The sequence below is a fragment of the Aphidius gifuensis genome, linkage group LG2, assembly GCF_014905175.1.
Source record: "Aphidius gifuensis isolate YNYX2018 linkage group LG2, ASM1490517v1, whole genome shotgun sequence".
Taxonomy (NCBI): Eukaryota; Metazoa; Arthropoda; class Insecta; order Hymenoptera; family Braconidae; genus Aphidius; species Aphidius gifuensis.
The window spans coordinates 25006811-25031630 of record NC_057789.1 but is presented as its reverse complement, the minus strand read 5'-3'; the positions used below and the strand labels follow the sequence as shown (position 1 = coordinate 25031630).

General features: G+C 23.4%; 7 protein-coding genes across 11 annotated transcripts in view; 4 read left to right on the top strand and 3 right to left on the bottom strand.

Annotated features, from left to right (window-relative positions):
- Positions 1 to 1312: 1312 nt before the first annotated feature.
- LOC122849758 (asparagine synthetase domain-containing protein 1) lies at positions 1313 to 3400 on the top strand. Its single transcript, XM_044148567.1, has 3 exons — positions 1313 to 2464; positions 2537 to 2946; positions 3013 to 3400. The coding sequence occupies exons 1-3, from the start codon at positions 1460 to 1462 to the stop codon at positions 3185 to 3187; spliced, it is 1590 nt and encodes a 529-aa protein (XP_044004502.1). The 5' UTR covers positions 1313 to 1459; the 3' UTR covers positions 3188 to 3400.
- A 20-nt stretch (positions 3401 to 3420) lies between these two features.
- Positions 3421 to 5121, top strand: LOC122849773 (malate synthase, glyoxysomal-like; the record flags this gene model as incomplete). Its single annotated transcript, XM_044148587.1, has 2 exons — positions 3421 to 3649; positions 3718 to 5121. Coding segments are annotated over 2 exons (1599 nt in total), but the record flags the coding sequence as incomplete, so codon positions are not given.
- A 190-nt stretch (positions 5122 to 5311) lies between these two features.
- LOC122849775 lies at positions 5312 to 6543 on the top strand. Of its 2 annotated transcripts, none has more exons than XM_044148592.1 (2): positions 5312 to 5772; positions 5833 to 6543. In XM_044148592.1, exons 1-2 carry the CDS (start codon positions 5603 to 5605, stop codon positions 6512 to 6514), a joined length of 852 nt encoding a protein of 283 aa, XP_044004527.1. In that variant the 5' UTR covers positions 5312 to 5602; the 3' UTR covers positions 6515 to 6543. The 2 variants fall into 2 exon arrangements, with proteins under 2 accessions (XP_044004527.1, XP_044004528.1); XM_044148593.1 differs by having other exon boundaries at positions 5617 to 5772; positions 5838 to 6543.
- An 11-nt stretch (positions 6544 to 6554) lies between these two features.
- Positions 6555 to 8700, bottom strand: LOC122849761 (rabenosyn-5). 2 transcript variants are annotated; one of them, XM_044148573.1, is made up of 6 exons: positions 8420 to 8699; positions 8213 to 8350; positions 7775 to 8149; positions 7495 to 7678; positions 7031 to 7427; positions 6555 to 6972 (listed from the first exon to the last, which is right to left on the bottom strand). In XM_044148573.1, exons 1-6 carry the CDS (start codon positions 8553 to 8555, stop codon positions 6757 to 6759), a joined length of 1446 nt encoding a protein of 481 aa, XP_044004508.1. In that variant the 5' UTR covers positions 8556 to 8699; the 3' UTR covers positions 6555 to 6756. The 2 variants fall into 2 exon arrangements, with proteins under 2 accessions (XP_044004508.1, XP_044004507.1); XM_044148572.1 differs by having other exon boundaries at positions 6757 to 6972; positions 7495 to 8149; positions 8420 to 8700.
- A 123-nt stretch (positions 8701 to 8823) lies between these two features.
- Positions 8824 to 24820, top strand: part of LOC122849780 (Kv channel-interacting protein 2) — a 38651-nt gene continuing 22654 nt past the window's right edge. The window contains exons 1-3 of one of the 3 annotated variants that reach the window (XM_044148598.1): positions 8824 to 9183; positions 13905 to 13988; positions 15304 to 15573. In XM_044148598.1, the coding sequence (XP_044004533.1) occupies positions 15409 to 15573 (165 nt within the window). In that variant the 5' untranslated portion in view covers positions 8824 to 9183; positions 13905 to 13988; positions 15304 to 15408. Of the gene's footprint in view, positions 9184 to 12519; positions 13989 to 15303; positions 15574 to 24820 lie in introns of those variants that run through there. The other 2 variants (XM_044148599.1, XM_044148600.1) reach the window with 2 other exon arrangements.
- LOC122849771 (ADP-ribose glycohydrolase ARH3-like) lies at positions 9382 to 10990 on the bottom strand. The gene is made up of 5 exons (XM_044148585.1): positions 10698 to 10990; positions 10459 to 10616; positions 10037 to 10371; positions 9702 to 9933; positions 9382 to 9620 (listed from the first exon to the last, which is right to left on the bottom strand). The coding sequence occupies exons 1-5, from the start codon at positions 10882 to 10884 to the stop codon at positions 9453 to 9455; spliced, it is 1080 nt and encodes a 359-aa protein (XP_044004520.1). The 5' UTR covers positions 10885 to 10990; the 3' UTR covers positions 9382 to 9452.
- On the bottom strand, positions 14192 to 15073 carry LOC122849788 (ADP-ribose glycohydrolase ARH3-like). Its single transcript, XM_044148608.1, has 3 exons — positions 14841 to 15073; positions 14506 to 14737; positions 14192 to 14424 (listed from the first exon to the last, which is right to left on the bottom strand). The coding sequence occupies exons 1-3, from the start codon at positions 14876 to 14878 to the stop codon at positions 14257 to 14259; spliced, it is 438 nt and encodes a 145-aa protein (XP_044004543.1). The 5' UTR covers positions 14879 to 15073; the 3' UTR covers positions 14192 to 14256.

Sequence of the window (24820 nt, the reverse complement as noted above, 5' to 3'; positions counted from 1 at the left end):
TTAATTGCTGGTGCATTCAATAAATGAGCCTAAAAATTAAATGAAAAAAAATATATTTAAAAGATAAATTTTATATTTTACAAAACACAATTAATTTATCATTTTTTTTATGTAAAATTTTAATAATAATGACTTGTTTTTTAAACTATTAAACAGCACGATTATATCATAATTATTTTTTTATGATTTAAAAATGTTGAGAGAATATTTTTAAATTTTAATAATTAAATTGACGTTATTTAAACAAATTAATTTACCATTATTGTCAACTGATAATAATAAAATTTAGTAACCAAATTTTTGAATTTATTGATAATATATTTTTGAGACTGACGAGGCAACAGGTTGAGGAGAACTGACTAATATTTCGGACACTATTGTCTATTAAACCATTGGATTCAAAGAATCGTCTTGTCTTTATGACGAGTGTACAGAAAACCCAAAATATAAATAAACTTTTTCAAGAAAATAAAAATATTTTCAAGCAGTTTTGATGAATTGTTTAAATGACTCATCAATGATCGTATGATTACTAATTTTCTATGTTAAAATATTGACTAAAATAAATATTGTTAATGAAAAATAAAATAAAATTTTATATTGTATCAAAAAATATACCCTGATAAATAATTTATAGATATATTAATTGTTGTTGTAATTTAATTTTTTTAATTAAATTGCTGAATTAAATTAATTTATAATGATAATATTTTTTAGAGTTTTAAGCAACAGGTTCAAACAGGTTGAACTGACTGATTTAAACGCGTGTGGAGAAAAAGAAAAAAAATATAAATAAATTAAAGTAAACACAAAAATAAAATATTTTCTAAACAGCAAAACAATTTCGATTTAGATCATTGAAATTAAATTTATAATATCGATTTTTTTAATCGATCGAAATTTATAATTTGTCGTAATTTTTCTTAGAAATCATCATTTCCATCGAAAAATAAATAATGGATTTATAAATTATGACAATGTAATGATACACTGTAATACAATTAAATTAATTAATTAACAAGTAATAATAAATATGTGATATTAATGATAAATCGTTATTGCCATTCATAAATATATTTCAAATATATATTCAATTCTAGATTTAGTTCTATATGTAGAATCAAGATTAACATATCTGATCAGGGTATTTAGTTTCAACATGTGTATATATATGCAAATATGCATATCAATTAGAATAACAATAAAAATGAATTTAACAAATGGAAATATTGTATAAAAGTAAACAAATGTAAGATATAAGATCAAATGAATCACATAACATGAAATGAATGCAAGTAAATGTGAATATGCAATATGAGACAATAACAATAAAAATGAATTTAACAAATGGAAATATTGTAAAGAAAATGTAAACAAACGAGGTCCAGATATTCAATCAGAATGTGCAAAAATAATTTGTAATAAATGGAAGACAATACTTGCTGCAAGTGTATTATGGATGCAAGGAAAAAATCCAACATCACAACCTTGTATTGATGATGAAGAAAATATTCTTCTATGGAATGGTGATATTTTTTCTGGTCCACTTAATGATGATCATGAAAATTCTGATACTTTAACACTTATGTTAAAATTAAAGTCATCAAAAAATGTCATTGAAGTGTTGAAATCAATTGGTGGTCCATTTAGCATTATTTATTATCAAAAATCAACAGATATAATTTTTTTTGGTAGAGATTTTTTTGGTAGACATAGTCTTTTAATTGACATTGATAGTGTTGATAAATCATTGACACTTTCATCAGTTGGAAGTAAAAAAATTGATGGTTTAATTGAGCTACCAGCTGTTGGAATATTTTCAATTGATTTAAAAAATAATAATAAATTTGATTTAACGTGTTATCCATGGGAAAACATAACTGAAAGATCACTAGATATTATTGATAGGTTGAAAGATAAATTTTCAATTGATGTTATCATTGAAAAACCAATTTTATCCTCAAATTTATCTGTCGAATATCCAGTTGAACCTGTTGATACAATATTTTTTGAAACAATTGAAGTGTCTAAATGTTATCAAGATGTCATGGAGCTATTGCTGCAAAATGAAAAAATTAATAATCAAGTTTGTTGTCTTCTTGAACTGCTAAAAAAATCAGTAAAAACAAGAGTATTAAAAAAGCCAAGCTATTGCAAAAATTGTATTGAAAATAAATTGATAAATAATGAAAATAAAATTTGTAATCATTCAAAAATTGGTATACTATTTTCTGGTGGTTTAGATTCAACAATATTAGCAGCAATTGTTGATGAATTCATACCAAATGATGAGCCAATTGATTTGATAAATGTTGCATTTGAAAAAGCAAAAAGTAACGTTGATAATAAATTTAATAAAAATAAGATTGATGTATCATTTGATGTACCTGATCGTAAAACTGGTCATCAAGCTTTAGAAGAATTAAAAAAAATATTTCCTCATAGGTATTGGAATTTTATTGAGGTAAAAAACATAAAAAATCATTTAAATATTTTATTAACACATTGATGATATTATTTTTTTTTTTATTTACAGACAAATGTTAGCCAAGAAGAGCTATTAGAATGTAGAAAAGATAAAATTTGTCATTTAGTTTATCCACTTAAAACGGTACTTGATGAAAGTCTAGGTTGTGCAGTTTGGTTTGGTGCAAGAGGAAAAGGATCAACATTATCAAATGAACAAACAATATCATCATGTAGAATTTTATTACTTGGAATGGGAGCTGATGAATTATTTGGTGGTTATACAAGACACAGAACAACACTACGACAACGTGGATGGAAATCATTGAGCCTTGAACTTGTTGCTGAAATAACAAGAATATCTGAAAGAAATTTAGGACGTGATGATAGAGTTGTTTGTGATCATGGTAGACAATCTCGTTTGCCATTTCTTGATGAAAAATTTGTTGATTATGTTAAAAATATTCCAGCCTGGGAAAGGTAATTTAAAAAATTATTATTTAATCATAAAATTAGCATTTTATAAATTGTTTTGTATATATTTAGATGTAATCCAAGTGAAAAAATGCCACAAGGTCTTGGTGATAAATTGCTACTTCGTCTTGTTGCCTACAAAATTGGACTAACAAATACATCAACATTTCCAAAACGTGCATTTCAATTTGGCTCGAGAATTGCTAACAGCAAAGAAAATGCCAAGGACATATCAAGCTGGCTGTAAGACCAGCCAAATGATAAGATAACATAATTAAATAATTACAATCTTAGGTCATTCACATCAACATATTAATAAATAATTTTTTGATAAAAATACTTTTTAAATAAATTAAATTGTAAAATAAACTTGAATACATTTGTCAGTTGAATCACTTGGTTGTAACAGTCAAGTCGTTGTTGTTTTAAATAAAAAAAATCATGGATAAAATTATTAAAAATAATTCAACAGTTAAAAAACAAAATGTATTTATAAATTTACCTCCAAAAAATTTGGAAAATGAATTTAATAATTTATTAACAAATGATGCAATTGAATTTCTTGTTAATTTAATTGTTGAATTTGATGAACGTATTGATAATTTATATAATCAACGTCAAAAAAGTAAATCTGAATTTAAAAATAAGCCAAAAATACCGAGATTTAAAAAGCTGGAAGTCAATGATGATTGGCAAGTTGCACCAGTGTGTAAGTACAATGTATAAATAAAAAAAAAAGAAGATAAATAATATTAAAACAAGATGATGATATTTTAGGTGAACGTTTGAAAAATCGTCATGTTGATTTGGGTGATGTTAGTCCAAGTAATATGGATCATTTTTCATCAGCATTAAAATCAAATGTTCAAGGTATCCAGGTTGATTTTGATGATGGTCATTGTCCAACTTGGTACAATCAAATACTAGGTCTTCATAATGTAACACAAGTAGTTAAAAATAATATTCCAGGTGTTCCAAATATAACAGAAGCTCCAATTCTTGTTCTACGACCACGTGCCTGGAATATGATTGAAACAAATATGAGTATAAATGGTAAAAATATACCAGGTTCATTATTTGACTATGGTCTCTTGATTTATCATAATGGAATTGATCTACAAAAGCTAAAATGTGGTCCAGCATTTTATTTATCAAAAATTGAAAATTCAAATGAAGCTAAATTATGGAATGACATATTTTCATGGAGTGAGATTTATCTTAATATTCCACATGGTTCAATAAAAGCATGTGTATTAATTGAAAATATTTTAGCTAGTTTTGAAATGGAATATATATTATTTGAATTAAAAGATCATAGTTTAGGTTTAAACTGTGGTATTTGGGATTATGCTGCATCAATAATATCAAAATTTGGTAATGATAAATCATTTATTTTGCCTGATAGAAATAAATATGTTAATATGAATAAAAAATTTTTAAAAAAATACATGCAACTTGTTGTTAAAATATGTCATAAACATGGTGCACATGCAACTGGTGGTATGGCTGCAAAATTACTTCCAGATAAACAAAATTCAGTTGATTATTTACGTGTTCTTCATGATATTTGTGATGGAAAATTAAGTGAAATTAATGAAGGTGTTGATGGTTTTATGATTTATGATATTAAACTTGTTTGTCATATGAATGATTTATGGAAAAATCATGGTGGTCCATTTGATAATCAAATTAATTATCCAGGAACAAAAGAAAATATAAGTGAAGAAGATTTAATGAGTTTACCAAAAGGTGGTGTTACCATGACAGGTCTTGATCATAATATTTGTGTTGCAATATTATTTATATATCATTGGCTAAATGGCAATGGACATTTTATTCATAATGGATCCATTGAAGATTCAGCAACAGCTGAAATATCAAGATCACAAATATGGCAATGGAATAGACATTCAACTGGTATTGAAGACTCTCATGATTTTATAAATAAAAAATTAATTAAAAAACGTGTTGATATTAATTTAATATACATTAAAAATATCAATAGCTTTAATTATGATGATGCTGGTAAATTATCAATTGCTGTTGATTTATTTTATGATTTAATTTATGCTAGAGAATTTCCGGAATTTATAACATCATATATTTATAATGTTTATCCATTTAAAAAAATTCAATCACATTTATAAATTATTTATTTTTTATTATACATTTTTTGTGTAATTTTTTATTTTCGTTTCATTATATGTATCATCTCTTGATAAAAATAAAAAAATACCCAGTGTTATCTAATCAGTGACCACGTGATTAATCAACAATTTTTTATAATTTTATTTTTATACTAAAGTTAAAATAATAATTATATTTGAATTAATTTTATATTTTTATTTTATTTATAATGATTAATTTTAATTTATTATGAATTATTTAGCAAGTCTGTTTTTTTTTCCTTTTATTTTTATGAAGTGTTTCAGTAGATTTCGATTTCGTTTTCAGAACTTTCAAATTTGAGAGTGGGAGACTGATGATCTCACTTTTTGTCATTGTCAGGCTGTCAACAGACACGTGTCATCTTAAAAAATTAATAAAAATTGAAGTATAATATAAATAAATAATTAAAATAAACTGACAGAATAAAAATAAATATCAACAAGTGTTTTATAAAATTTTTTGAATAAAAGTTTGTATTATTATTTGATAAATAATGGTGTACCCAAAAGATACAGAGTTAAGAAAAATAGGTACTGCTGAATTTTTGTATATTGTTAAATTATTAAATGATTCACCAACATCAGAAACAGGATCATGGGCTGTACTGATGAGAAATATCAAGTCACCAGATGGTCAATACAGATTTACAGCTAAAGACGAAAGGTAAATGTTAAAAAAATAAATAAATAATAAATATAATATTAATTTTATAATTTAATTTAGTCTAGTTGAAGGAGATGTTGCTAGTAGAAAAAAATCAGCAGCTGAAATATTTCTTGAAGAATGGTCAACAATGGGAAAAAAAAGGCCAACATTAGAAGATTTAATGAATTTACTTGTTGAAGTTAAATTAATAAAAGTTGCTAATTATGTTGCTGCACTTTTAGGTTGTGATCCACCAAAAAGACCAGATTGTAGAGCACCATTTGATGTTTCAGAAATGTTAGAAAATCAAATTGAAAAGCAAGATAATGGCATAGATAATTCTCAAATTTCACCATCAATAACTGATGCTGCACCATCAACAGCAGCTTGTCATAGTTATGATGGTTGTAAAGATACTAAATTGAAATCATTTGACAATACTGTACAGCCTCCTCAATCTTCATCTTCATCATTATCAACATCATCGTCAGGTGTTAATGAACCACTTCAAAATGATACACGTGAATCATCAGATTCATCATTATCATTAAAAGCAACAAATGCAGAAACAACGTATATACCAAAAATTGAAAATGTCATATCATCTGAAATACCATCTTTTTTAAATAATAATAATCCAACTACTTTTGAATCAATTACATCCGATGAATCAATATCGATTAACTCAAATTCATCAAATTCAAACAGTGATATTGGTTTACCAGTTTTTCTTCCACACTACGAGGAAACAAAAAAATAATAAAATAATATTCAACAAATTATCAATAAAGCAACAATTATAATTTTTATAAAATTGTTTATTTAATTATATTTTTAAATAATCATAAATAATAGACATCTTTTTTCTTTTATATAAAAAAACATTTGTAGCAAATAATTATAATATATTTATATTTTTTTTTTGGCTAAGCTTAGTTGAAATTTGATGTAAACAAAAAAAGAAAAAGCTATTTGGAATGTTGATAATAAATGATTATAAATTTATTCATCATTTTGTTTCATTAAAAAATATGCACTTTGTAATTCACGTAAATTATTTTCAAGTGTTGCAACTTCATCATATTTAAATTCTGATCTTGCTTGTTTAATATATGAACGTAAATTATTCATTTGTTCAATTATTGGATCCATTGATGTTGTTGATACAATAACAGCTGCATTTGAAGGTCCCCAACCTTCATTTTTTTCAACAGCAGGCTTTAAAATAAATAAGTATTAAAAACAATTATCATATTTAAAAATTAGCTAATTTTACCTCATTATTTTTTGATGATTGTCCAGCAGCATTAATATTTTTATTATTATCAATTTTTTGATCACGTTTACGTTCTTTAATAGCTTCTTCAATTTCTAATTGTCTTTCATATGCAATTCTTTGTTCAATTTTTTTTTCTCTATTTTTTTGAAGTAAAATATATTCATTTTCACTTGGTAATGATGGAGTTGTTGATATATTATCTTTACAAAAAATTTCAGCAGATCTTCTAATCATTTGATGAAGTCTCAATACTTGTCCTTGTGGTGGATTATCAATATCACTTGTTCCAATAGCAAGTATACGTTTACTAATATTATCAATATTTTCACCAATTTTAGCAATTTTAATACGTAATATTTGTGCATCACGTAAATCATATGTTGTTTCTCCTTCACTAAATAAAGTAAAAATTTATATAAATTCATTTAAAAGATGTTGAAATATTTAGAAATATAAATTACCTTAATGATTGCCACATTTTCATGTACATTGTTAAAAATCTTGTTGCTTCTTCCATATATGTTCTCATTGTTTCATAAAATTTACCAACAATTGGTTTTGTAAATTGACGTAATTTTAATCTTTCTCTGGCATCAAGTAGATCCTTACAATGTATACATAACCGGAAATGCTGCTCACCACTAGCTGGATCATTCATCAATGATAAAACACTATTTAAACTACCATTTGATGGTGAACATGCAAGTTTTGTTAAACCAATACCAGCACGAAATATTCTACCTGTTAATTTTGAATCCCTTGTTGTTGTTAATAATGATGTATCATCTTCACTTGTTGGATTTGTCATTTTACGTGAATCTGTTATACTTAAAAACATTGTACAATCATTACACATAATAGCACCACATAAACGACAATGATGTTTTCTTCTTGCAACATGAAAACTTTTAGCACAACTTGGACATAATTTAACATCTTTTTCATCAATCCAAGGTACTATTTTTTGTTCATGTAGCTTCCTGTCAATTGGATCTGATGGTAAATTATTTAATAATTTATCTAAACGTATTAGCAATTTATTTGTTTCTGTTGAATAACGTTCAAGTCTTGTGTTTCTTATTTCACGAAAATAATTTGTATGACTATTTGTTGCACCTGAAAAACAAACATTTTGATAACTTATTTTATTGATGATGATGATGATTGATTTATGATTACCAATTTCTTGTGGTCCCCAATTTATTTCTGGATATTGATTACGATTTGATATTGATAAATTGTTTTGATCACTTGAGCTATCATTTATTTCGTCATTTTTTAAATTAGTTATTTTTTTCTTTGCTTTACCAAAGAGATCTGTAAATAAATTATTAAACTTTTTTTTTTTTAATTGTTATTCTATTAATTGTCAATAGTATTTAATACCTTTTAATGATTTTAATATTTCTGGATCATCATTGTGTACTTCCTCAAAATGTTTAGTCAATTGAACTGGTGATTTTAAATCTGTCATGCATATTGGACAGATGAAACCTTCAATGACTTCATCATTATCTTCCATTTTAATTATTGATTATTGTTTTTTTATTAAAGAATGGGCGTAATTACTAATTAGTTACAAACTGTATTTAACTGTCCTAGATTTATTTATTTACTATCAGCTGAGTGGAGCTGTCATTTTCTCTCTCTATAATAATAAGATAAATAATAATAATAAACAAACTTGTTATAGGGAGCAGCACTGAATGCACTTTGAAAAAAAAAAAAAAACAAGAGCCGGTAAAAAAAAAAACAGTAAACAAATGGCGATTGTACAGAGAAGTACAGAGATTTTTTTCCGGTATCGGGCACATTTCAGTGATAAAGTTTTTTTGCAAATAATAAAAAAAGTAATAAATGAATTGTATTTACTTAAAATTAAAATAATAGTTAATTAAAAACAACATGAAATAAGTCATAGTTGAAAGTGTGGATCAGTTTGAATTATTGAGTTAAATGCATTTGAAATATCGTCAAGTGTTAATTGTTAATTAGTTAGTTTAGAAAAAAAATAAATAAATAAAATAATAAAACAGTGTTTTGATATGAATTAAAGTTTGATTTGTTAATTTTATTTTTTTTTTTAAATAAGAGCAGGAAGAGCTCTCGGCTTTTTTCATCAAACAATCACAGTGTCATCCAACATTATTGTAAGTAAAAAGAATAATAAAAAAAAAAAGAAACTCATTATGGAATTTTTTATAACAATTACATGATAAAGTAGATGAAACATTTTTTTTTAAAAATATATATTGTCAATATATTGCCTAAAAAGATGTTGCTCATTATTGTCACTATCGTTTTTTTATTATAAAAAATAAAATAAAATATATTTACACATGAATAAAAATTTATACACGTAAAATAATTAACAAAACACCATACACAACAATAATTTAAAAAATATAATAATTTATTATTATTCTTTGATGGTAATGTCAAACAAATCAACAGCAAGTTTATCAAATTCAGCTGATGCCTCACAATGCCTTAATAATTCTTGACTCATTTTATCATCACCATAAAAAGCACCAGCAATTGCACCAGCCATACTGGCAATTGTATCAGTATCACCACCAAGTGTTATCTAAATAATTTAAAATGTCCAATTAATTTTTAATAGCAATTAAAATAACCAACAAAAAGTTAGACTATATAAAATACTCACCGCATATTGAATAGCTCGTCTCATTGGATTATCTGTATGAATATCATCAATGGGATACTTTGCTCTTAAAAAACAATAAATAGCTGTTGCAACTGATCCAACAGCAGTCACATCATTACCCAGTTTATTTATAACTGTCTCACTTGTAGGCTTATTTTGATTTTCCATGAATTTTTTAACACATGTCAATTGATGTTTGTATGGCATTAATTCGGATTTATCAATATTCAAGCTAACACAACAATAAGTCAAAAATTAATTTGTTATATTATATTAATTTAATTATATTCTTCTTCTTTTTCTTTTTGAGTATTTAAATACAATATAATACTTACAACTCTTCGTCTTCAACTTCTATTTCATCCATTTTGTCAATTAAATTGTCTATGTATTCAGAAGTATCTAGTTCGTCTTCTGGATCAAGTTCTAAACTTTGTTGAATAGCAATTGCTTGTAAAATAGCACCATTAATACCAAGACTATGTGTATGAGTTAGACTAGTTTCATCTCTTGTCATTTTTATCATCTCATCATAATCATGACATGAAAATAATGCTATTGGAGCTATTCTCATTGCACCACCATTACCCAACGACCCTTGTCCATTAAATTGTTCACTTGCTGGCTTTAATATGTCTGTAAATTTATTTGCTCTAAGTTTTTGAAATACCTATTCATCAAAACAAAAAAAATCACAGTTTACGTAACAACATTTAATACCCTTTTAGTCATTTTTTTAAAGTCTATATTTACTAACAGTTATGACACTTTGACCATATCCACGATTCGGTTCACGATAATAACTTTTTACAAATTTTTTAACAACATCAACAAGATCTAAATTTTTTTTTTCAATCAACGATTCAGCAAGACATTTTGTCATTGCCGAATCATCAGTATATTGCATAACTGGTGCTGAAAAAACAAAACAATCAAATTAATTATCAAAAAATTAATCAACATAGTATGAAATAAAAATTATTAATATTTTTTTACCTTTATAATAAACACCCTCTAATTTATCAAACGACTTTTGTAATATAATTTTTTCACCGGCTGAAAGTGGATGATCACCCTCATAAGGTGAACCAAGACAATCACCAGACAAAGCACCAAGCATACATCCACGAAATTTTTTTTTAATCAATGACAAATCCATTCTTCTAATACTCAATTTACTCATTATTTTTTTTTTACCAAATATAAACAATTGTTGGCTCAATAACTCCAGCAACTGTCAAAATGTAAACATGAAAAGTTTTTTTTTTTTCTCTCTCTCTCGATCAGCTGTGTATATTTTTACACGAGCTTCACATGATTATCGTCAGATGGATCAGCCAGTCCAACTGATGACTTGAATAAAAAAAATTAAAAAATGCAAAACATCCAAATTAATAATACTCCAATGATCAATCGAGATCAATTAACAAGAAAATTATTTTATAAACACCCTTATTATTTGATAAAAAAAATAATTAATAATACACAATTAATCAATGAGCTTTTTCCATTTATCAAACTATTAATGCATTTAAAATCGAAAAAACTAATTAACTTCAATTACCTAAATAATAAAAATAAATTGATTAAAAATATATTACTTATTTTTTTTCTCACTCACGCTCAACTTGTCAATTAATTTTCTTTTTATAGACATAAATAAAAATTAAAAATAATTTTTTCATCAATAATACAAGTCATTAACCTTGTGCCAAAAATTAAACCCCAAAAAAAAACAAATAAATTTACTTGATTTTATCAAAAATTTAAAAATAAAAATAATCAAATTTATAAAATTAGAAAGAATAATAATCAAAAGATTTTACAAGAATTTTTAAGATCAATAAATAAAGAATTTCAAGTTAATATATTTAAAAAAAATAAATAAAATAAATGAAAATATGTGTGCTAATTAAAAATGATAAAAAGAAAATTTATTATAACGAGGAAAATGTAGAGGGCGTTTGTGTCTGTCGAATTCGCGGAAAATGACGAAGATAATTTTGTCGCGGAAGGGCAAGAGAGAGAGAGAGCTTTAAAAATGAAAAAAAAAAAAAATAGAGATATATAAAAAGAGGTGGAAATTAAAAGCAGGTATAAAAAAAATATAAATAATAAAAGTAAAATATCAGTGAGTTGGCAAAAGCAGTAGGCAAAAGTACGAAAAATCAACGATAAAAAATAGAAAATATATATAAAATAGTGGCGAGCTTTAACCACCCCCCAGCAAAACTAGTAAAGCTAGCAAACATAGCAAAATAACCCACCCACCCAACACACATATACACACATTGATAATATATTTTCATTGTATATTGGAGTAAAAAAAAAAATGGGAAAAAAAAAAAATAGTAAAAGCTCTGTTCAACTAAAAGCAGTAAGAGTGTAACAGTGTAGCGCCGGCCGTCATTCGCTACTGAATTAATTTTTATTATTAAAAATATTTTTTAATTTAACAATAAATTAATTTTTATTAATTTATTAATTTATAATATTTAGTTATTTTTTAAATAATTATTAGACAAATTGTTTAATAAATAGTGGTCATTTGAAATAGAAATATTTTTCAACTAAAAATATATGAAAATTGAGTTTGAAAAATTGATTAAATATTAATGTTATTATTAAATAATAAATTTTTTTTTTTATATTTTAATTTTGGGATTGAATTGAGAAAATATTTATCAGTGTTTTTTGGTTAAATTGATAATTGTTATATGGTTTTTTAAAGTGAAAATTTTGAGTTATGAATTATTTTTTTTTTATTTTATTTTTCTTTTTGTAAATAATTAATGGTTTTATTGTTTTGGGATTTTTTTTTTTTTGTAAAAATTTATTTATTAAGTGTGGAAATAATATGATTTATGGTTGGGAAAAAAAATATATAAATCTTGTGAGTTGTTGTTTCGTTGGAGGATTTAATGTGTGAATAAAAAGTAGCAGACATTTGGGCGACAGTATTTTAAATCTCATGATAAATATTATCAATAAATAAATAAATTCATGGATTAACAGGGTGATTTACAACTTGCAATATTAAAGGGTAGTTGTATAAATTTATTGATAAACTTAATGAAAAAAATAATAGAGTTAAAACAATGAATAAATAACTAAATCCAAGTGTAAATTAAAATAAAATTAATAACTCTATTAGAATATTAAAAAATAATAATAAAAAAAGATTTAAAAAAAAAAGAAATTGTTGATTTAGAAGCACAAATAAATATGGATTCATACAATAAATAAAATAATAAACATTTATTGTAAAATTGATTAATAAATAATTTAATGGAAAAAAAATTTAGTCGAATATTTAATATTGCTTGATTTGAAAGAAAAAATAAAAAAAAAAATAAAAATAAAATGGATTTATCGAAAAATAAAAGATGCTTTGAGAGAATTGAATTTATATATTTCATTCTGACAGTTGAATCCATTTGATAAATTGATTTTCGAAGGGAAAAATAATTGATAGAAAAAAAAAAAAAAAATTACTATGAATGAGTAAAAAGGATGAATTATATAAAATTCATTGTTTGATTAATTTTTTTTTAAATACAATTGAGATATAAAAAAATTAAGAAAGACTTTAAGTCAGTTGAGAAATTGAATGAATTTATTGTTGAGATGTATATTATTTTGGTGAATAAAGTCACATGAAGAAATAGAAAAAAAAAGAAAAATAAATTTACGATAAAGTGGATTTCCCAAAGGTGGGTGATCCGATAAGCTGACAAGTCATTGCCTTCTTTTGTCAAACGGCTATATTTGACAAAGTATAGCTTGGATGAAAAATAAAAAAAATAAAATAGCTTTAGAAGTATATATAATTTTCTTTATTCATACTGAAAATAGATGTAGTGTTGTTAAACGTGTTACATGATCATAAAAATCAACATAACACACACAATCATTACAATTTGAAATTTATACGAGTTTAAAAAACACAAGTATATCTATCAAATAAATTATTGCTATTATTATTTACATCGATCAAAATAATTTCCGTTCTTGATGAATTTAAAATCAAATAAAAAAAATTATTCCCTAGTTGGATGTGTGGATTATTAAGAGTGGCATGAAAATGCATATCGTCAAGTGGTGTTAATTAAAAGTTTAAAAAATAAAAAAAAGGAATAAAACAGTGCTTTGAAATAATTTAAAAAAGTTTATTGCGTGTTTCATTTTATATTTTTTCTTTAGAATATTTTTGAAAATAAGAGCAAGAAGAGTCAAGTAGTCCTCAGCTTTTTTCATCAGACAATCCAAGTGTCACTCAACATTATTGTAAGTAAAAAGAATAATAAAAAAAAAAAGAAACTCATTATGGAATTTTTTATGACAATTACATGATAAAGTAGATGAAACATTTTTTTAAAAAATATATATTGTCAATATATTGCCTAAAAAGATGTTGCTCATTATTGTCACTATCGTTTTTTTATTATAAAAAATAAAATAAAATATATTTACACATGAATAAAAATTTATACACGTAAAATAATTAACAAAACACCATACACAACAATAATTTAAAAAATATAATAATTTATTATTATTCTTTGATGGTAATGTCAAACAAATCAACAGCAAGTTTATCAAATTCAGCTGATGCCTCACAATGCCTTAATAATTCTTGACTCATTTTATCATCACCATAAAAAGCACCAGCAATTGCACCAGCCATACTGGCAATTGTATCAGTATCACCACCAAGTGTTATCTAAATAATTTAAAATGTCCAATTAATTTTTAATAGCAATTAAAATAACCAACAAAAAGTTAGACTATATAAAATACTCACCGCATATTGAATAGCTCGTCTCATTGGATTATCTGTATGAATATCATCAATGGGATATTTTGCTCTTAAAAAACAATAAATAGCTGTTGCAACTGATCCAACAGCAGTCACATCATTACCCAGTTTATTTATAACTGTCTCACTTGTAGGCCTATTTTGATTTTCCATGAATTTTTTAACACATGTCAATTGATGTTTGTATGGCATTAATTCGGATTTATCAATATTCAAGCTAACACAACAATAAGCCAAAAATTAATTTGTTATATTATATTAATTTAATTATATTCTTCTTCTTTTTCTTTTTGAGTATTTAAATACAATATAATACTTACAACTCTTCGTCGTCATTAACTTTTGTGCCTGCATCCATTTTGTTGAATTCAAAATAAACCAAAAATTTTATATCGAGTCAGCTAAATTTATATTAATATTATCCGAGCAGGGGATGTTCTTGCAAGTATTACCTCGCTTCATCTTACTCATTTTAGTCAGTCAATATATTAGCAGTATATAAGCAAAGTTATGTACAGTGTTGTACTGAATTAAATCCAGGTTGTCTAGTACTCATTTGCTGTCTACATGGCTTATATTTTATCGACTTGCGAGAGAGATATCGGGAAAGCTTAACCAATGGCGCAGGTCACGGCCAAACAAACTTTTTAATACTATTTTTTTAATTTATACCTAATTACTTTCTCTCATATATTTATGTGTGTATATGTGTTGAGTTAGTAATTAGTCATAAAAAAAAAAACTTTTTTCTAATTTTTGGTAAATTTTTTTAATTTGTTTCAGAAGCTAATCATGAAATTTTCTGCCACTAATTGTTGTTTAAAATTTCAATAACAAAAGTAATTTAAAAATAGATAATTTTGATTTAATTTATAATTAATTTGAATAATGGCAACACCACCAGACTCACCTGGTCCTGAAGAGGCACTATTTGAATTTGAAAGTTCACGTGCAAGACATCAAGCAACAAGACCAGTACCCATCGAAGATTTACTAAGACAAACAAAATTTTCAAGACAGGAAATACGTGTTATGTATCGTGGCTTTAAACAGGTAATAGAAAATACAAATAAATAATCAATTTAATTAACAATCTTTAACGAAAATCGAAACACAAATTATTTTTCGAAATAAAAAAAAATATATATATTTATTAAAATTTTGATCTATAAATAATAGCAATTTATTTGACAATAAAAATAAATAAATTTATAAATATTACATTTTATGATAAAATATAAATATATTTAAAAAATACAGGAAGAAATTTTGCGATATTAAATAACTTGGCAAGTAGTATTATCGAGAATAAAATAATTTCCATCTTGAAATATAAATTGCACAAAAACGAGATAAAAAAAAACCTGAAAAATATAAAGAATAAAAAAAAAGAGAAAAAACTAGTTTAAATAAAAAAAATAAATAAGGATGTATATATAATTTTATTTGTACGAATGATTTACGAAATGATTTGCCCTGAATTTTATTTTTCGAAACTTTTTCTATCTATCTTTCTGAATTGACTATAAAAAAAAACTTTTCACTCAATTTTTTTATTGTTATTTATTATTTTGGTATTTATTTGTTTTAAATATTTACATTATTTAATATTAAAAATAATAAAAATTGAATCAATCGAGTGATTTATTTTTCCTCGACAATAATTTCTGAATGGATTTGAATGAAGTGTGCTAGACATTGTCTGGTTAGTTCGCGAATAAGTCTCGTTGCAATGCCAAGTTTATTTTTTTTTTTTTCAATTTTTTTTTTATCTATATAAATATATCATTTAAATGTGTAAAATACATGTCTAACAATTTTGGTGAATCGACGAGTAATACAAAATTCCCAGCCAACAAAATAGCCGAAAAAAAAAATATTTAAATTATCTTGACCTCATTAAATATTTATTTGACAATATTAATTCGGTAAATTAAATTAATTTGATGAAAAATTATTATAATATATTTTTTAAATTGTCCTTATTCGAAGGAACAAATATAATAATATTTTTTTGGTATATTAAAATTAATTCACAGTGAAAAAATTAAAATGAAAAATAAAATTTATTAAAGTGAATAACAAGGTCACCGTACAGCACCAATAAAAACTAATTTTAAACATTTTTATATACACATTGCTTTATATTATTGTGTACTTAAAAAAATAAAAAAAAACACTTAAAGTGTTGTTTGAAAAAAAAACTATTGATATATTAAATTCATTTGATAATAAAAAAATAAATAAAATGACAATAAAATTAACAAAATATATTTATAAATTTTTTTCAACTTTTAAAATTAACGTCTATTTTTTTATGAAAAGTAAATTGAAAAAAATAAAATAAAGTATTTAAAATTTTCAAAAATTAATTTTTTATATTGTTGATTATTGTTGTTAATTTTAAAAATTAATTTTTGAAATTTATTCGATAAATAAGTCTACATTTCAACTGACAATTTGCAAAAAAAAAAAAATGAAAAATGTTTGTTTGTTAATTTAAAATTGAGTTATCAATTTGTTAATTTTTTTTTTTTAAAGGGATTATTTTATAGTCATTTTGAAAAATATTTGTATATTTTTTAAATTTTATTTTACGATTGTTTTATATTGTATGTTTCGTGAAAAAAAAAAAAATTCTATTAGTGTTTTTTTACATCGTGGTTAAACGTCTGAATGTCAACTGGATTACAATCAAGAAATTCGATTTTAGTTTTAACCTGAGATCGGATCAGAAGCCCCAACTTTACAGTAATGAAAAAAAAAAAATCCTATTGTTTTATTTTTCTAGTTTAAAAAGTGAACATTTGGCAAAAAAAAAAAAAAAATTCTAATCAGCCCCAAGCATTTTTAAAAAATATATCCGCGTTCTTTTTTTAAAAATTTAATTTTTCTTTTGAAATTCTTTTCGTATTTTTTACTCTCCCCAATTTTTCATCTTTTTATTTTCACGAAAAATTCATTTTTCAGGTGTGAATTTAAATTTATATTCAAGATTTTTTATCAAGACTCTGACATTTTATATTTCATATAAAAAAACACTTGTAAAAAGAAAAAAAAAAATTCTATTTTATCAAAACAATCAAAAATAATAACAGTAATATTTATTATTTTTTTAGATATAAATAATGATTTTCAAATCAAACTTTTGTATTTATTGTGTAGAGGGTTTTCAACAAGGATGATAACATTGAATAAAATTTCCATTGCAGATGTAGTCCCTTGTATATTTTACCTTGTATTTTACCATTGTTTCTGAAAATATAAATGTGTGTGTATGTGCGTTTATTGTACTCACCGACAATGCCTTATCTACCCGAATACATTGAGACAAAATATTTATGAAAAAAAAAAATAATAAAAACTATAATATCTTTTGCTGATTGTTCAAGATATCTTTCGTGATTTATGATAATAAAAATATACACAATTTATTTTTGAAAATAATAAGATTCAATTTATTCTGAGAACATTAAAATTATTTATAAAATTAATTTACATTTTAATTTAAAAATTTAAATACTCATAATTTTCATCATCAAAGTCGTAAATTATTTACACTTGAATTGATGATTTTGGAAATTAAAATAATATACTGTTGGATCAAAAATAAAATTTTTCAATTGATATATATTTAAAAAGTTGAGTAAAAGATTAAATATAAAATACTTAGATATACATCAAAGAAAAGATTAAAGTTTTTTAATTAAATTTTAAACCCTCGAAAATAATCAAGGTCGTATATATTTTATCGCGCGTTTTACATTTTTTATTTCATTTATTTTTTCAATCTCATTAATTAAAGTTTGGATTTCTTTTTTTTAATTTTAACATTTAAAAATCATTTAATCATCATTGATTATTTAAATGATGAACGTGTATTTTTGGATTTGAAATAAAATAAAAATGCTCACTTTGCAGTTTGCATGCCGCTCGATTTTGATGTAATATTTATTATATCAAATACACATTCGTCATATTAACTTGTACATTAACCGATCAATATTTTTTAACATGCTATTTTATTTATAAAAATAAAAAAGAAAAAAAATTTAGTAGACATGATAAACATCAGTTTAGAATAAAATATTGATTGTTGGAAAATAAAAAATAATAATAAAAATCGGGGTGATATAAAAATTATTAATGTAATAAATCATTGAGATTTTATCGGGGTATTTTATTATTATGACTACGTTAAAATAAAATATTGAAAAAAAAAGACAATATGTATGAAAATAATACAATATTTATTGAATAGGGTATTCAAATTATTTTTATTTTTGATAATGGAAATTTTAAATTAATTATACTATAAAATTTATAAATTTAGTATAGATGTATTATTTTCATATTTATGTATGATTTATAATTTTTTTTTTTGATAATTATTATTTTAATTTTATGTGTAATTATGTTATCAAAAATTTGGTATTTAGAAAAAATGAATTTGATATCATTACATGGATATATTGATTTGGCTGTTTTCATTGTTGGACAAATTGGTATAAATTTAATCATCACAACATGTGCAATGAATAAAATAAAAATGATCAATATAACTGATAAATTAATAAAGCATGATAATCGAATGAAAAAAATTCATAAAAAAATTAATAAAAATGAAAATTATATTTATAATATTTTTTTAATAATTTTAATTAGTATTATTTTTTGGATTATTATTTTTTTAATTAACAATTCAACTTTTAGTATGTGGGAAAATTTTATTTACTTGTTACCTTCAATAATAATGATTTTTTTTTTGTTACAATTTTCATTGAGTTTAATGATTATTAATGATAGAATTATCAAATTAAATAATATACTTGATTCATTTGAAAAATGTCCAATATTATTTCTTGATTATTTAAATTATTCATCAACAATTCAACTTGATGATTTATCAATTTCTGCTACTTTTGAAATAATTAGAAAATAAATAGTTAATCTTGTTGTTATTACAACTTGATTCTAATAATTATTGATGATAAATTAATGAAGCATGGTATAGTTTTAAAAATATATATTTATAAAGTCATGATGATAATAAGGATGTGTTGTTGTTGTTGATGTTGTTGATGATGATGGCGATGATAGATCAAAAACATTCGTGTTCCCCTCTATTAATTGCCCTGAAACTTGCAAAGGTCGTCAAGATAAATAACCAAATTATATGCACACACCCCACATAGTTTCAAGGCTATATATATATATGTGTGTTTATAAATAGATAAATACAAACTTGGATCAACCCTCTTAAATATTAGTAACACTCAACTGCACTAATTTCAAGCCCTTATTTAATTTGAAGGATAAATTAAACTACCTACAGTGTATTACAATTTTACTTTATTTACAAAAAAAAAAAAACAATATTAATTAATTATATAATCCTCTAATTTTTAAAATACCATTTCATTAATTTTTATTAAAAAAAAAAAAAACAAACAAATTATATTTTAAATAAAACCTTGAAAGAAAAAAAAATAAAAATGCTATAACAATTTTTTCTTCACTCTTTTATTAGAGGTAGATTTTTTTTTTCTACAACTCCAGATTAAATTACATATAGAAAGTTGATAAATTAATTATTTAATTAAAATTTTATATCAATATATTATTCATGGATAAATAATTAAATGTATTAGTAACACAAAGTGATTACAAATTTTACTATACATTTGTTTGTCTGACTCTTCAGTGTAATATCATAAAGAACAAGAGTTGATATTTGTCATTGATTTAATGTATAGTTACATTGTACATATATATGTTTATCAATGTATTCTGATTGTATATCCATATATGAATTTAAACAAGGCTTGCATGATGGCACCCTGTGGACTCATCAATTTGTTTGAATGTTGATGGGCTAGGCAACTATGCTTCTAATCCAATTAACTCAACACAACATGATCACAACTCACTAAAATGTTGGCTAATAATTAAAATCAACTACTCCAATAATTTCATACATATAAATTTTGATTTTAATATAAAAAAAACAAAGTAAAATTACAAATAATAAAAAAAAAAAAAAACTAAAACAAATTTTCATGATAAAATGTAAATAAATAAATAAAAAAAGATAAAATTTAAATTAAATAAATTGAAAAATAGCTTAATAAATAATCTGGTTAAAATAAAATTTAAAAAAAAAATTAAATTTCGAGGAAAAAAAAACATGTAAAAACTAAAGATAAAAATCAAATGAGTAAAAATTTAAATTAATTTAAAAAACAAAAAATAATTAAATAAATAAAAGTACTTGGTAGAAAGTTGAAAATGGTACTTTGGTTTATAAATTACACGTGTTATCTATTAATAGAAATTGGAATTTTGCCAAAATTACAAATACACACCTGACCCACCACGAGTATCATCATAATCACCACCACCACAACATAAAATTTTCTGTCTTTTAAATTCTCCATAAAAGCATCTTAATACTCTATGAAAACGTGCTCCTTTATTATACCCATAAACGTGTTTAAAATTAATTTTACATCTCTTAAATTAAATAAATAATAATCGTAAAAAAAAAATAAGGGAAAATAGAACACTTGGTATTTGGATAGTCACTTATGAGCTACTGAATTAAACTAACATTGGAATTTTAATTAATTTTTTTTGTCATTTTTTTTGTCATTATCAAGACTGTTAATAAAATTAATAATATTTTATCTTGATAATAATTTAAATTCATTTATTATTTTTGAGGTTTGTTTTAGGATCAAGGTCATGGTTTTATTTGAAACTTTTTTCAAAGTTATTACACTGACCTTGTTAATATTTTACAAATGCAAATATGACTTTTGGTTATTAATTTTTTTGTCAAAAGAATTTATCTAGTTGTTGAATTTATTATAGTTTTTTTTCGTTTTTTTTTTCATGGTTTATTCAAAAGTCTTAATCTTCTTTTTCTATTTTAAATTTTGCATAATAATTTCGAGGATTATATTCAAGTTAAATGGCTGGAGTTTTACTGTTTTTAATTCAAAATGAGAGCAGCTCATTGTTTCTTCATTTTCAAAAATTGAAATATTACGGTATCGTTTTTTTTTTTTTTTTTTCTTTCTTTTTTGTTTCTAAAAATATGTAGATTTTTTTTTTTTTTGTACATTCCATGTGGTATTATATAAATAGAATTATCTGCAAAGATCTGTCGAAATATTTAAACGTCAATTTTGATTTTAAAAGAAAAAATATTCGATGAATAAATTTGATGATAAAAAATTTACAAATTTAATTACTGTTGTATTGATTTTCAGGAAAATTCAATGTCTCGGTTGTGTAGCTTCACAAAGTTTCAATGTTTATTTGTAGATAAAAAAAAATATATACTTAAATATTTGATTTTAAAAAATTTAAAATTTTTCAATTTTTTGTTTATTACAAATTTTGTATTATAAAATTTATTTTTTATTTAAATAAACATTAATATTTTCTATTATTTAAAACAAACTTTAATTTAACATTTAAATTTTTTTAAATAATTTTAAATGTTTTCTTTTATTTATACAAAATATTCACTGAAGTAAATAAATTGTGTAAGACAACTTGATGATTAGCTCTAGGCTAAAAAAAAAAATATCTCTCTATAATATAGTCTAGTTTTGAAACTGTCATATTTTGTGAACAAACAAGACTATGTGCTATCAAACAAACTAAAGTACTTTATACCAAAAGGTACTTAGAACTTTGCACACAAGATATTTGACATGATATTTTTTCAAAAATAGATAAAATTTAAAATACAAAAAATATATTTTTCTATTATTCATATCATTTTATTATTAATTATTAATTAATTTAATTTATTATTAATATTATTTTTTAGATTATTTCAAAACTTTGCTTTTTTTTTCAATTTAATATTTCACAATTAAAAACACTGCCGCATATGTTTGAATAAATTATTTTTTTTTGCTTTAAATAAATATCGTGTGTTGGCTATTTTAAAATTATTCCACGTACATGATGTTCAGTGCTTGTGGAAATTCCTGTTGGACGTATCGAAACAGGTGGTCTCTCTTTAAATGGCCTACAAACTCCGCCCATTACTATTGAATTAATTACCTCGAAAAATACCAGGAAAAAAATAAAACTAAACAAATAAATATAATATCAAAATGATAATAAATTTTATGAATATTTTTTTAACAATAATTAGTAGCTAAAAAAAATAATAAACATAATAATTTTAAAAATAAAATATAATTGAGATTTTTTTTTCTGAATTGTCTAGAGATCATTCATGTTTTTCTAGTCTTTTTTAATTTTGTAAAAATTGTTTTTGATGAATTTCCATAACCATGTAACATGAAAAAAAATAATCAATATCTTTTTCTTGTTTTTAAGTCTCTTGATATTCGTTTTGTAATGACTCTATTGATTTTTTTCATTTTTTTTTTTGTGGAAAACACGTATGACTACGTGTTTAACATGAAATGAATAAAAAAAAAAAACTAACAAGTAGATAATCTTTCAAGTAGTAAACACCTGTGACCTATTCTTTTCATTGACAAATTTTTATTGATTCTAAAATCGAATTATTTCGACAATTTCATTTTAAAAAACAATAGGAAATAATTTTTTGATTGCTCGAATTTGAGGAATAATTAAAAATCAATTTAACTCAGGATATTTGAGTAATGAAAAAAAAAAAAAAATTATAAAACTATATATTGACTAGTAGCCTTCAAGGCTTTTAAATTTTTACCAATTTTCAAAGAATATTATTTCGAAAATTACGAGTTTGACCTGATGCATGTAATGTCCTTGCGGTAATACAGTTGCTGTTGTTATTTTCGATGCTTTAAGATAATCAATAATGTTCAATAAAGTGTTTTATTTTTTTTTATAATTTGTCTCAATTTACGAGGCTTTGAAAAATGCTTGTCAACATGATTTATATACATGTATATCTGTTAACTTTTTATGCTGCTCAAAAGAGTCAAGCGTGAAACTAAAACTGGCTCACGTGATGTTATTGTCAACACTCATGTTTGACATTTCGTGATTTCACGATTTTAAAAGATAAAATAAAAAAAATATATATGTTCACACAAACAGCTACCATTTATTTTTATTTAAACTATTACGAAGAGCTACCACCAAATTGCAACAGGATGACCATGTACGTAACTATCATTCCAAATATCTAGATGAAAAAAAGTAAATAAAATTTAATATATCATTCAAAGACAATTGATTAAAATTTATAGCAAAATTATTAAACTTACCGAATGTAAAAGTGTACAGTCCAATGAAAACATTCCAAATCCTGTAAATTCAACTTTTTTCTCAAGTAATTCATAGCCAAATTGTATAAACTGTTTAAAAATAAAAGTAAAATTAATTAATGATAAATTTTCTATGATAAATTTATGATTATACTAACTTCCGATTCAATTTCATTGTCTGATGAATATTTTTCCATTACATCAAATACAATTGGACCAGTTGAATCCATCTAATTTAAGAAAAAAGTTATTTAAATAATTATTATTGAGTTTTTATAATAAAAATTAAGGCACCTGATCAATTAAATTTTGAACTTGATAACACATCAGTGTAACTGGAAATACAAGTATTAAAAACCATATAAAATCACTGATTACTCCAATTAATTCTCCATCAAACGATAATATTTGTAAAATAACATCATAATTATTATGAATTAATGAAAAACAATAATGCACTAAAATAAATAATATTGGTATTGAATAATAATTAGAAATTTCACATGACATTTCATAAATTTCATTTCTGCATATTCTTATCATTTTGATATAATAAATAATAAGTTTACATCTTGTTGTTGAATCAGCGAATCTTGAAGACTCAGTAATGTGATTGAAATTTGAAAGTATTTCAAGTGTCTCATTCATATAGGAAAATCTTTTTTCTAGCATGAATAAAATTCCAGCAAAGTTTATCATACAATAACCATTTATTATTTCAGTTAAGCCATAGGTCACAGCAACTGACCATTCAGCAAAAGAATAAAATTCCATTGCAACTCTGATTGATCCAAGTGATCCAAATGCCACAACAAATGATAAAACATTTATTGAATCATCAAATTTGTATGAATTAATTTTTGAAAATTTATTTATCATTAGTTCATCAATAATCTTGAATTTTTCAAGTGTTTTTATGATTTTATTTTGATTTATCATATTGTAAATCATTGTGATAATTGATGCAATACATCCACAAACACCAACTGCATAATCAATTGCTGCGTTCATTGTTATATCACTTGTTGGATATACAACTTTTTGTAATTCTT

Coding starts and splice junctions, on each gene's coding strand:
- LOC122849788 (XM_044148608.1), bottom strand. CDS start 14,878: ATGGATGCAGGCACAAAAGTTAATGACGACGAAGAGTT. Junction 14,738..14,840: donor GTTAATGACGACGAAGAGTT/GTAAGTATTATA, acceptor TTGTTGTGTTAG/CTTGAATATTGATAAATCCG. Junction 14,425..14,505: donor GACGAGCTATTCAATATGCG/GTGAGTATTTTA, acceptor TAAATTATTTAG/ATAACACTTGGTGGTGATAC.
- LOC122849758 (XM_044148567.1), top strand. CDS start 1,460: ATGCAAGGAAAAAATCCAACATCACAACCTTGTATTGATGATGAAGAA. Junction 2,465..2,536: donor GGTATTGGAATTTTATTGAG/GTAAAAAACATA, acceptor TTTTATTTACAG/ACAAATGTTAGCCAAGAAGA. Junction 2,947..3,012: donor AATATTCCAGCCTGGGAAAG/GTAATTTAAAAA, acceptor GTATATATTTAG/ATGTAATCCAAGTGAAAAAA.
- LOC122849761 (XM_044148572.1), bottom strand. CDS start 8,555: ATGGAAGATAATGATGAAGTCATTGAAGGTTTCATCTGTCCAATATGC. Junction 8,351..8,419: donor AATATTAAAATCATTAAAAG/GTATTAAATACT, acceptor ATTTATTTACAG/ATCTCTTTGGTAAAGCAAAG. Junction 8,150..8,212: donor TTGGGGACCACAAGAAATTG/GTAATCATAAAT, acceptor TTTGTTTTTCAG/GTGCAACAAATAGTCATACA.
- LOC122849775 (XM_044148592.1), top strand. CDS start 5,603: ATGGTGTACCCAAAAGATACAGAGTTAAGAAAAATAGGTACTGCTGAA. Junction 5,773..5,832: donor TTTACAGCTAAAGACGAAAG/GTAAATGTTAAA, acceptor AATTTAATTTAG/TCTAGTTGAAGGAGATGTTG.
- LOC122849771 (XM_044148585.1), bottom strand. CDS start 10,884: ATGAGTAAATTGAGTATTAGAAGAATGGATTTGTCATTGATTAAAAAA. Junction 10,617..10,697: donor AGAGGGTGTTTATTATAAAG/GTAAAAAAATAT, acceptor TTGTTTTTTCAG/CACCAGTTATGCAATATACT. Junction 9,934..10,036: donor GAAGTTGAAGACGAAGAGTT/GTAAGTATTATA, acceptor TTGTTGTGTTAG/CTTGAATATTGATAAATCCG.